A 13,333-nucleotide genomic window follows, 5' to 3' on the forward strand; every position below is an offset into this window, starting at 1 on the left:
TTTCCCTCAGTTACCAGCTTGGTAATTCTCTGATAATAAGCACATTTACTGAGGTTGTCTGCAAGCAATTCAGAAAGTGGTTAACTCATCCCTGCTCTTTCTCTTGATCAAGATTTATTTTGGTTTCAGGGACAGCCAGTGCTAAATAAATGTGTTCTTGCAAAGGGGACACAAGCAGCGTATAGCACTGGACTACAAGATTAATACAGATTTATTTTTTTTTACAGAACCTCTGAGGAAAAATATTTCTGACAATAACTGTCATGCTATTGTCAGGCAACTTAACCTCCACAGCGTTAGGTTACTATGCCCTGAACTACAGGGAAGATTTAGTTTAGCTCTAACTACACAGGACAGACTGGCACTACATTGGACATCGCAGCTGAAGAGCAGAATTGACTAATTAGCATCCAAAGGATTTTCAATGTACCAGAAGCCCATTTTGAAATACAAGCAGTATCATTTACATCCCAAGAAAGTAAGTGCTAAAGAAGCTTCACAGTAAGCATAACTGATGATTTAACAATTCTTTGCAAATAAATCTTAATTAAGATGTTTTGAGACTCAAGAACGTCTCTGTAAGCGGCATTTACCACTTACAGCTTCTTTTTACTACCTGGTCACAGACATCACGCTGTAGGTACTCACAGAGTTTTTATTAAGCAAAATTACTACCCTACCAGCCAAACTAAGCTGGTTTAAATAGTTGCTATAGAAACTATGGACTCACCACCTTTTTACTAATACTGCAGACTTGCAGACATCCCCAAACTAATAGTAAGTAACTAAATTTTGAAATACTGTTGAATTACAGGAAAAAAAAAATAGAGACCTTACTTCTCTAACGAGGAAACTGACAACCTAAGCACACGTGGACTGCAAAACAGTGCACTTTGCAAACATTGTTATTATATTATGTTAAAGCATATGTTTTAAAAGCCTGTGTAAACTGAGTGAATAAAGGAGGTAAAAAATAAATTTATGAAAAGTAGTGCTTTTGATTGCATTACAGTAACTTGATATAGGAGAAGGTGAATACCTGTTTAAACAGAGCATATTTGATATCAGTGATGTGCTGGCTATTAGAAATAGAGATATTGCCTTCAGCTCCTTGTACTGTTAACAGGCCAAGTGCCAGATGTAAAATGAAATTAAATCCACTGAATCCAAAAAGAATACAGAATGCTTCCAAATGTATACAAAAGCATAGATTTACACAAAAGTAACTGACGTGGCCCATTATGCTAAAAAAATTGTCTTAAACAGTAAAGAGAGAAGAATGAGCTTTTAATTGTCCAAGACAGCTGAACTTCTGATTAGGTCTAGAAGTCATTATCTACCAGTGCACCTACACTTTTTAATTTTTGTAATTAGAACATTTTCGCAGTACTAGAGTGGAAAAGTTCATTCTCCACATTAATAGTGTACATCAAAGAATTAGGACTATCCTTTAAGAGCGCACTCATAATACATTGATTTTAAGAACTTGCTTCCTGAAGGTTTCCAAACTGTGTGATAAACAAGGGGCTAAATGATGGCAGAGTAGCATAATCCTCTCTAAATGGGCTTATACGATGCTGTTAATGCTGCTTCTGCAGCATTAACGTACTTCAGTACTTCAGATGAGATTATTCTGAAGCTGAAACTGTGTGCAGAGGCCATCTCCAGGTCAGGGACATGAAGTTATTTTGCAGTCACACTGTTATTCCACTGCCTCATGTACTATTGCTATTGTCTGATAAACGGAAATCTGCTATTTTTAGAGAACAAAAATAAGGGGGTAAACATATTCTACTATACTGTGTTTAAAATGGTGTATTTTAGGTACACTAAGATTCAGAAATCTTTGTTACCAAGAACACACAGATCAAGAGACACAGAACGAATTTTGGGTCAGGGATATAGCATAAAGCCCCTTTATTACCACAGTGCTGTAACAGTTCTACTTTTGTCTCCATTCACTGTAGAAAGGACTCAGATCTTAAGGTTGTATCAGAAAAATGATATAATAAATTCAAGGGTATCAAAATGTTTATATTATGGTGGAAATCAAATATTTGTATTATGGAATGTGCTAAATCTATCCTGGGAACATTCAGCATGGTGGCTGGAGAGAACTCAAATAGGTCAAGAAAATAAGTCCTAAAATTAGTTTTCAATCATGAACTATCCTGATCTGTTATTTTCAAACCTGCCATCTAGTGTGATAGGTTTTCATTATTTGATATGTACAGGCCTGATGAGAAAGTAACAACAATCTGCTTCAAAACAAATCCAGGTGATAACCCTCTATCTACCCTTTTTCACTTTTTTTGTTCCATTCATTCCCTGCCTCACCAACTTGCTACCCTTTTACACAGTAGAATCAGATATATTGTTATGTCAGGATTAAATACACTTCACCATTTCATGTTAAGAAAAATTTCCACTTTTTGCATAGCACTTGAGCAAGGCATTTAACAAAAGAGCCAAACAAAACCAAAAATCCTAAACAGAATTAAATCTATTCCTGTAATTATTACACACAAATCAGGAAAGAATCTATTTGAAAGAATTAAACTGAAGGCAAAGACTTTGATCACATAATGTTTGCTCCAGATTTACAGAACTCAAATCCTGAGATTTTCATCCTAATCTCCAATAAGAGTTAATACCGATGGGAATACATTAAAAACTGTCTTCTGTGTCTATCTTCCTCCGCAAACAAAATCAGAACAATAAAAATAACAGTAATTTTAGAAGTAACGTAAGTTTACAATGGTTCTGAAATTAGGCACCTAGCAAGAGATATATACCAATTCACTTATTTGAATACACGTACTATTATTCCAAACAGCATGCATACTGACTCTGCAGTAACAGGGCTTTTGAACAGTTGCCCTTATTCAACATAATTCCACCTTTCCTAAATAATACCACCTTTTTAGGGGCTTTCAAAACAAGAGTAAAGCCATCCCTACAGTGACAACAAGCAACATAGACTCTTTTAATCTGGCAGTGTAAAAGCCAGAGGAAACAACAGACAACTGCTACATCCATCCAGCGGCTTTGATAACAATCTGTTCTGTTCTCTAGAGGTGTGCCAGTTCTCGTCTGTGCAGAAAACCACAGTTTCAGAACTTAAATGATCTTAAGACTCTCATGGATTTGTAACTATAGGATATGATCAGATTAGTATGGATGCAGAGCCTTCTTTTAGCTCTGTAAGAGATTTTGTTTTCTTTTCAATTATGTTTGTTTCTCTGCCTCTCTTTTTTTCATTCGAAATGTCTGACGAGTCTCTGCCCAACCTAGAGAAAGTATCCACAAACAACACGGCTGGGCTAATGGGATCTAATTCCTGTTTCAGCTACACAGGCGTACAACTGTGAAGCGAGTGGTTTTATAATGATAACTGGAACAAGAAGAACAAAGTACTTAAGCTTGCAAACACTGGAAAAATTACACATTTCTTCTGTGTTCCAGGCAGGGAGAGCACAGATCATACTATTTTAACATCAGAACCTGCATCACTTTCTTTTTTAAAAGAACATGCGTGATATTCCAGGCACAGTTATACTTCTCAGTTGCCTTTTATGCATACTTAAAAGGATCATCACACACTTTTCAGAGTCTCATTGGTCCCAAGCGAAGAAGTAACAAGAGAGAGAACCAACCCACAGACGGATCTCTCCCCAGGAATCACCCACTTTTTTCTGTGCAACAGCTGGAGTCTGAGACTGAAGACAAACTGCTACTCTGGACCTGGCCATTGCCTTTTACCAGAGGCCAAAATACTTCTGTGTTGCCCCATCTAAACACATTTTTTTATTGAGAAACATTAGTGAGATCAAGATATAACAGTTAAGGCACAACAGCTGGGAACAGCTGGGTCTGCCTTTTTTTTTTTTTTTTAAATAAACAGGAACATTTAAGCTATGGCACGACTCACTCCACACTTTGCTCTGGTCAACACTGTCTTCGCTGTATTGATATCAATACATTAATGTTGTGACTCTCAGGACACCACACCTGAGAGTACAGGAACCTTTAACAGCAACACAGTTAAAGGCAGAGATAACGCAAAAGCAGATTCAAGGAAAACCATCAAAATCAAGACTCACAACATCTATAAACATTTGTGACAAGCATGCAAAAAGTTACACGCTTGTCTCAAGCTTTGTAGCTCAAACCATTGTCTGAGGTTAAATAAGAAAAGCTATTAATTTCACTGAGGGTTACCCTACCAATACACCTATAAAACATTTTCCAGAGGACAGGCTCAGAAACAGTTGTCTCGTAGTCATCACTTAGCTCAGGAAAGTGTTCTGTATTCTGAATTTCCTATGAAGACTATTCTGAAATTTTTGAAGTCAAATACCATCGTGCAGTCAAAAGACTCACTCCTTTAATAATACAGTTCCAAATTATTAAGAAGTCAATCAAGTAAGAGCTAAAAAAATTTCTACATATTCACAATAGCCTTAGTAAAAGATGACGCTTACACAGAAAGGACAGACTGCAAAATGTTTCATCCAAGCCTGCTATTGCAAGCAGCTTCATTATATAACTTGTTCGTAAAAGGACCCGAACATTAAAAAACCTTTAGGCAGTTAGTTCTGTCCCAGACCTCACTCCTCTTACCAACCTTGCTCTATATTCCAGGCTGGATTTACTATTTGCAGCTAGGTCAACAGTATTGTTCCGTTAGAAAGCCTTACCTTGCTGAAAAGATATACTCCCTATGTACATTTCAAATTAAACTCTTTGACTGAAGAGAAAAATAACAACCTAGTTTCACTGCATCTTCCTCCTGTTAGCCTGCAGGAATCATACTAGATTATAGAGAATGAGTTAGATTTGACAGAATTGTTTATCAATTTTCCATCATAATATGTGTTCAGATGCATTAAGCACAACAACTTTGCATCAGTTCTTGAGAGCAAAATGGGTTGCTTTGGAGATGCTTTGGAACCGGTCCCACTTGGCTTTCAGAATGAACCTCTGTGCATCAGAATGAGGCAACTTCTAAAGGGAGCACGTGTAATGCAACAGTTGCTGATGGTCAATAAACAGAAAACCTAACAATGCCATTTCAATGCAAATGCTTCTCAAACTGGAATGCAGTTTAACCACAGTATTGACATTTAAATGGACATAAGACACCACCCAATGAGGGTAAATGTGAACGTTTGTGCCAATTACTTTTTATCAGTTATTATTTCTTTCTCTGACAATTTTCTCATATGCAGTAAAGGAAAAGTCTTCCCATATTAATGCTGAAATCTGTTATTCTAGCAAAATAAAAATTAAAAAAGAAAGGAATGAAAGATGAGTAGTACACTTTGAACTCAGCCAAGATGAATTTAGCCACTTTACTGTAAATTACTTCTTAGGCATGCTTTCCTATGCCCGATTCCTTCACTGTAGCCAACACTATGTGTAGAACGAGATACTAAAGGTCTTGAGTCAAGAGAGACTGGACCATCACTAACAGAAAGCTTAGTAAGAGGTCCCAAAGAATGCAAGTACAACACAGAAATACTAGCTCAGGTCCTGAAAGCTGGTCTGCCTTGACGATACTGCTTCCAGTTCAGGACATCTAGCTTGTTCACGTGTCTCCACACCACAGTCAACTGAGCACTGCCTAATTGTGTTCCCATTTACCTTAGATATATACCTCACTTTGATAAGCTCCTAGTAAAAAAACTACCAAGAGCTTTGATGAAACAGGATTTTCTGTTTAAATATCCAGCTTGTATTGGTTCATGAAACTGCCTCACCATATGGTTTCTCGTTATTTTTAAAGATATATAAGATGCAAGATATAACATCACTAGAAAAGAGTAGAAAAGCATAGATGATCAAAAGACAGCCATACGGAGAAAACACGAACAGAAAAGCCTGAGAAGGGAAAAATACAAAGTAATAAACACAGATCCTCTGTGAAGTCGAGAGCTCACAGTTGTATTGTGGACACTAGAACTCTCATGGAACCATTGCATAGCTGCGTGTGCTCATTTTAAGGGGTAAAACTGTTAGCACTGCATAATTTTCAAGAGTAAAGCCAAGTTTGTCCCTTCATTTTTATTTTTAAATTGCACAAAACACAAAGATTTGTGGTGCATAAAGCCGTTTTGGATAGGCTGCTTAATTGGTACTGTAAGTCTAATATATCAGCTGCCTGGAGGTCTGGACAGCAGCCAAGCATCCAAGTTCAACACCTACAGCAGCTCTATCTGTTCTTTCTCCTAACATAGGAGGACTACAGCTACTATAACTTAAAGTTACCAGTAATGTGTCTTTCATAAAATTTGCTTTATAAAACCCCTCCGCAACCTGTTGAAGCTATTAAAAGAGCAGATTAGTTCTTCAAGATATTCTTGACTGAAAAGGACTTGGTGGGGGGGGGGTTGTTGTTGTTTTGTATTTAAACACACTCCAATTCAATACCCTGATGTGAAAAGCTCAGGATAGCTGGTCGCTTTTGGCATTACATTCATCAACACAGCAAGTTGCTACTCTGTTTCTCCTCAGCTCGAAAGGAGAGATGCCACATGAAATCAGTAATCATTTCATACATGCACCAGCACTATCTGCATATCACTTTTTCCTATCAAATTTCTTTACAAGGGAAGCTGTGTTTAAACTTCTATTTTACATAAGCTTACATTTAAACATGCCCATGTGGAGGTGATTTCCAATAGCTCAGTGAATAGCAACGCATTGTAGTGTGTCAAGTAAAGCTGAAACAGCTTGGTAGGATCCTCAGAAAACAAATGGAACTGCACAGGTTTATGTAAGGGCAGAATTTCTTTCCCCATGTACACATATTAGAAAAAAATTATTTAAAAAAAAAAAAAAACAACCAAGAAAACCCACCCCAAAACCAACAACAATCACTCTTTTCTGTTCGTTTTCTCACAAGAATTAGTGGTATAAATATCCCTGAAAGGTGAATTTGGGACTCAAGTACCTTAAACATTTGTCAAAAGCAAGCTTCTAATTATGTTACAGATTTAGATAAAATCCTTTTATTGGATAGAAGACGACAAAGAATTTCTGTAATTAATCATTATCGTTTAAATACTGCTGTCAAAATGTTAAATATTTACAAGGCACTGTCTGTTGGCTTCTCATATAAATGAACAAATTTGCAAACAACTGTAATGTAGAAAAGAATTACAGAATTATATAGTATTTCACCAAAGAGTAATGTTTCAAGCATGACCACGTGTTCAATCTAACTGATCAGCCCATCATGACTTGAAGGTGGTCTGTTGGTCCCACATACATGAAGAAGAAAAGCTTTATTGTACATGAGCATGGTTACAAAGCTATATGCATCGCTGATTTAAAAAACCCAAAACTGTATGCTGTCCTAGAAATTTGCGTTAATATGGTCTTGCAGTAGCTTAATTAAATACTTGCTACTAAGTACCACATCTAAATAGTGTGACTTGTGCAAAATTTAATTTGGAGCTATTCAGAAACACCAGCTGTAAAAAAAATTAGTATTTCCTTACAAAATCCTGCCAAATCAGCACATTCCTTTGGAAACATCTATTACTATCCATTATCTGATCCCAGCGGATAAACCTAGAGAAACTGTTATTAGGTTTTGAACCCAATTCTATTATAAATATTTAGCAGCATGGGAATACTGTGAACTCTACTCCTTATTTTGCTCTGGAGACATCACCTAAAGGAATGTTTCCATTTTAAGTGTATCATATAATGAAATACTGGCATGTTTCTCATTTTTTCTTAAGCACTGTTCCCTAAAAACAAATAATATAGTTTTCCTTCATCAATATGTGTTTGTCTCGATTCGTACATAGGTTGTCATGCTCTGCATCACAATTGTTTCCATCTATATATTGCAGAAAAATAGGGAATGATGAAACTTATTTACTAAATTATTAAACTGTTGTTTACAGGAGAAAACAACTTACCTTGCAAATCTGCACTATCAACAAACTATTCATTTTAAAGACCTGGCAAGTGTAAAATTAGCTGTTTACAGAATTATAGGGTTTGAGCGATAACCCACTGTAACAGATAAATACATACAGCAAGCCAAAACGCTAGAGAAACAACACTTAATATTGAAGAAGGCCAAGTAAATAGCAACTTTTTAAAGAAAAGAATAATCCTTCAATGTTTATTGTAATAAACGTGCTAGAGATTATCATTTCAGATGCGGTTCACAACAGTAACAAGGTCGTCCCGATCATGGAAAGCCTGGTTTTATTTCTCTCCAGTTCTTCTGCCTAATGACTTCATAGGCAAGCATTGAATATATAGTATTCATTCCAGCGAATACAGAGACCAAAATTTTCAAGTTTACATACCTTATGTTGGGCAACAAAATCCATTTCTAGTCACCAGAATAAACCTCTGGATTTTCCAATTAATCAGTCGCCTGTGTATCTCTCCACCAGAATTCAAGAATTTAAGTCATTTCAGTGCCTTTCTCTTTGGTATCCTGGAAATGACCTACTAACTTCTAGTTTCAGAATGACTTTGTTCAAATCATAGGCTGAGTAGCCAGAAATAAACCAACCTGACTTACATGTAGTCTTTTAGGAAAGCTAAAAGAAAGACCTAATAAAAAAGTAGTATCGAACCACTTGCTTTGCCTAGCAAATATACAAAGTCTGCTCATAAAAAAAGCACAGAGGGATCCCTCAGGTTACGATTCTACATTGTGCTGTAGCCACTTTAAACAGATTTTATATATGGTATCAACCACTCCCAGGGTTTTGCAGAGTTATGTTTATGAAAGGTTAACAGCAGGCACTAATACGAGTATCATGACTCTTTTCAGGCAGTAGGTGAAACCTTGAAGAAAAAGTGGCTCTGTCTTCAAAAAAGTGACCTGACCTTTGCTTTGGTGGGTTTTTACTCTGCAAGAAATTAAAAGCACTGCATGCTTTCCAATGCATCCTTTCTAGCTGATAAACTATTTTGTTCTAGCACTCAGCACAAAAGGACTACATTTTATAAAGATCAAAAAGCATGTTACTAGTGCTAGCTAACGGCAGCTCCATGTGTCATACTAGAAACAAGCTTCCTATACCTGGAATATGTCACGTGAATCGTGAACAGAGTAAATACGTAATTGGCCAAGAACCTTTGATATGCTTACCAATTAGAAGTAATTCTCTTTGAATTAAATATAGTTAATTTTACAGTGACTTCACAGTTCTTTGAATATCAAAGGCATCACAAATCCAGCATGCTTATCATTTATGACACTTCTGCTCTGAGAATTTCTTGCAGCATGCAAAGAACTCTCTGTAGGGTAACTGTGATGTGTTGCACAAGCGAGCTAACCTAAGACTGACCTGATGATTAATAAAGTCTGCTCAAAAATCACAACAGTATGTAATGTTTTTACCTGCAATCGATGAAATGTTTCTGAAACAACCTGTAGCTCAGTATAAGCAATAGTGGTTTTTTTATTGGACACAGAATACAGTGCTAGCAAAAGCAATTCTAGTGTATGATGTGGTAGTAAAGAACCCCTTCTGTTAATAGACTTTTAAGTATTTAAATATATTTGTCTAGAGTAAAATACTTCTTTTATGGAGCCAGATCCTGCAGTCTTCGCACAGCTAAAGCTTCCACAGAAATCAATGGGAGCTGTTAAAGTGGGATGGTAAGGACGTGCCCAGGGTCACCAGCACAATACAGCTCTGCTGCTATGCTTTGTGTGTACGCTCAGAATTTCTCTGTCACTTGCACGAGCATGAGAGATCAAAATACAGAAATCCATCTGAATTCGAGTAGATACCATTTTTAAATGAAGAGTATGACTTCAAAGAGAGTATGGCACATAACGCTAGCGCATTTTTCGCTTGGTTAAAATACTAAAAAATGTTACAATATTTTAAATTTGCCTTGAATATTTACAATATTTTAAGTGAACTTTCAGAAAAGTGAAGGTGAAAAAAAAAAATCCACCTTACAGTAAGTTCAACAGCAGCGACCATTTGGGGGAGAACTGTAGCAATGCCTATGATGGCAGAATTTGGCTCTGTATGTCGTTAGCAAACCGCGGACTGTGTCTATGACGTGAAATGCCTTCGAAAACGCTCCTGGAGCTACGTGCGCTGCGGGCCCAGCCCTGCAGGTCACCCACCCTCACCTCAGGGAGAGTTTGCCCCAGTGAGCCGCGAGGAACCGCGCTTTGCTTGCAAAACGAGCTCGACGCTGTTGTTAAGCAAAACCCGGGTAATTCCGAGACGAACTCGTGGGTAACTAACGCCAAACCAGGGGCACGACCCTCCAAGGCCCTGCCGCTCTGGGGATCCCAGCCTGCAGGAGCCGAACCCTCCCGCCGGCACCGGCAGCGCCGCGTTCCCGCCGGCCGCACTGGGGCGGCTCTAACCCCAGCCGCGTTGCGCACGGGCGGGCTCGCGGGTCACCTGTGACCGCTTTTAAACGGGCCTGCGCGCCTTCTACGTCCGGCCGCGCTGCGCGCGCGCGCGCGCCCGCGGCCGCGAGCGCCGCCAGCTCACGGGCCGGACGGTGCGGGGGCGCGCGCGTTTGGGGGCGGTCGTTGCCCGGCTCGCTGCTGACTGGCGCCATTGTTGATTTCGCTGTTGTAGGGGAAAGGCTCTAGGGCGGCAGATAAGGCTGTTGCCATGGTGATGAAGGAGATTCCGAGGGAGGAGTCTGCAGAGGAAAAGCCCCTCCTTACTATGACATCACAGGTGGGCGGAGCGCGGGGCTCTGAGCAGGCCGCGGACGCAGCGCGAGTCACCAGCCGCGGTGGCCGGGCCGCGCGGGAGAGGGCGGGGCCTGGTACCGGCACCGGCCCCGGCGGCCCAGGGGAGCGTCGACCCTCCCTCAGCTTCCCCTCGGCACACTCCGGCCTGCGCGGGGCCGGCCGAGCCCCTCCGCCGGCAGGTCTCACGCCAGCGGCGTCCTGTTCCGAGCGCGGGGTGAATAACGCGCTGGCTGGGGGTTGGAGGTTTAAACGTTTAAGTGGACATTGAAACAAAAATGCATCCCCCCCAATAAAGGGATCTGTAGACGGCACAATACGTTCAGTCACCAGAATGTTATTCAAAACCAATTTAAAGACTCAGTTACAGCCCATGCTATCAATACCCACACAACGCACATACAAAATACTGACCCCCAGCGCACAGGTCACCCAACACCCAAGCACTTCACAGCAGCAGCGGCAGTCTCTCGGATCCCGTCCTTCGGATCCCATCCCCAAGCTCTCCCTGGGATCCCCCTCCCAGCCCAGGTCAGAACATGCTGGTTTGCTCACGCCTACATTCCTACAACTTCAGTTGAAGGACGGACCTATCGTCATCACACTAGACCTTATACCTTGGAGTAGCCATCGAACCTTAGGCTGTTTCATTAGTTTCTTGAAGACAGGTTGAACACTACCGTAAAACAGCACTTCCATCTCACTACGAGAGTGGGTTTTATTCCCTCCTGTCACTCACCTACATTAATTTGTTCCCCAAGCAAGTGCGTTTAGTTTACTGTTAATATTTATTGCACACGAGTTGTTCCTACTCATGAGGAGGTTTAATGGAAGCAATCTTACCACATAGCTGTTGTCATGGGAGGGCCTTCAACAAACCCCACACTCCTGTGTTATTCCTTTGGTGTTACAGGATAACAGCTGCTGTACTTTTTGAACATATTTAAGATGCATGCAAGGCCAGCACGTTCTTCTTTTACAGAGCATCACATATGCGCTGCCCTAACACACATTACAGAAACATCACCATCTACTTTGGAAACCAGGCCTGGCAACCTCCTCCTCAGCCCCTGGTGAACACCGTGTTTTGCTCACGGTGAACTCTAACACCTATGAAGTAATTGCACAAAGGAAAAGGATGCTCCCTTTTAGGCATCACTTCTAATTTTCTACAAAATGATTAACAAACAATTAGACACCAACATAAAATGCTGCCCCCTCTACTCCCCCACCCCCCAAAAAGTGCAGAACTGCCCTTGGCTTCAGCGGGGGCAGGAGTTCAGCCTGGGTTTGTGAAATGTTTAATGCACCATTGGTAGTTGTTGTCTGTCAGTCTGCTCAGCAAGAGTCTGTGATAAATTTATGAGTAAAATGCTTGTGTCTGTTAGTCAGTGTAATTTCTTCCACTAAACACAAATACCTACTTCCCTGTTATGCACCAAAGGGGTGCAGAAGCCAAAAGGAAACAGAATCAAGTGAAAAAGTGAGTATTTTCCATAGCCATCTCTGCATCATGTACGTGTGACGTGCAGTTATACAACCATATCGCATACACCATCTGTATCCTAACCGTCTGCCTGTGTTGTTGTTCTGAGATGCTGTCTCTTTAGCGTGTCCGTGCAAACCTCTCCTTCAGACCATCCATTCCGAACAAGGCCCTGCTGTTATTGTGATGTACGTTTAACCATCACCATCGAAGCGTTTGTCTCTGCTCTTTACATGATGAAACAGATGGACGTGGTTGCTGCTCACAGGGTGAAACACTCAAGTTCCAAATTGGCTGCAAACAAGTTCCCCAAGCCAGATCAAATTAGGTCATGAGAACAAGGCCTGGTCTTTCCAAAGTTATTACCACCACCAAACCCACTAGGGGCATGCATGTATCTTAGGAGGTAGTTATTTACATTAGGTGTCCGTGCTGCTCTGTCCATACAACTAGCAAGAAACCAGTGAGTAAAATGCAAGAATCAAGCCCAGAGAGAGGAGTATTGCCTTTTCTAAAAGTATGTTAAAAAAAGGTGAAATCTCTCATTTCCAAAATCCCTGATGAATGGAGGATTAATCAAGTCTGACTGGGGAAGCAGATGCCACAGGAAAAATAAGTAGAATCTCTTCTTCGTGTCTCAGATTCCAAGTTCTTCTTTTGAGAGGAACAGTTAGTGATAATGTGCAGAGGCCCCTAAATTTACATTTTAAGAGCTGCCTCTTCACTCTTTTCCTCTGGAAAATGTTAAAAACTTATCCAATGCAGAACAAGTCAGATAAATATTCACATTTTATTGTTACACTCCTAGAAAAGCCCTGCTGTAAAATACAACACTTGCTTGTTGACATAAATACTGTGAATTAAAGGGTAATGAAGTTTCCAATTCACAGATTATTTTATATCATCAGATCAGGAGGCAAATCTTCAAATAACGTGAATCAAAAAGAGTACTCCAGACTCCAGTGGGGCTGTGCCAGTATACGGCAACTGGGAATCCTGACCATTATTCCAGCAGTAATGAGTACAGTAAGCAGAGGGGTATTCCCGGTAATTGAACAGGCCTTTCAACATCTATTGTTTGTGATTCTGTCTCAGTTACTTTCATTGAAAGTCACTTTATTGGTAGGAGAAAG

At 40.0% G+C, this 13,333-nt stretch overlaps 1 protein-coding gene across 6 annotated transcripts in view; it reads left to right on the forward strand.

The window, feature by feature from the left end:
- Window positions 1–1,653: 1,653 nt before the first annotated feature.
- The window catches only part of PEX5L (peroxisomal biogenesis factor 5 like), a 47,709-nt gene continuing 36,029 nt past the window's right edge, over window positions 1,654–13,333 (forward strand). For 2 of the 6 annotated variants that reach the window (XM_086468506.1, XM_086468509.1), the window contains exons 1-2: window positions 1,654–1,668; window positions 10,596–10,700. In XM_086468506.1, coding sequence (XP_086324632.1) covers window positions 10,632–10,700 — 69 coding nt within the window. In that variant the 5' untranslated portion in view covers window positions 1,654–1,668; window positions 10,596–10,631. Of the gene's footprint in view, window positions 1,669–8,812; window positions 8,876–10,595; window positions 10,701–12,158; window positions 12,198–13,333 lie in introns of those variants that run through there. The other 4 variants (XM_086468504.1, XM_086468508.1, XM_086468505.1 and 1 more) reach the window with 3 other exon arrangements.

The sequence above is a fragment of the Leptosomus discolor genome, chromosome 7 (genome assembly GCF_034619465.1).
Source record: "Leptosomus discolor isolate bLepDis1 chromosome 7, bLepDis1.hap2, whole genome shotgun sequence".
Classification (NCBI taxonomy): Eukaryota; Metazoa; Chordata; class Aves; order Leptosomiformes; family Leptosomidae; genus Leptosomus; species Leptosomus discolor.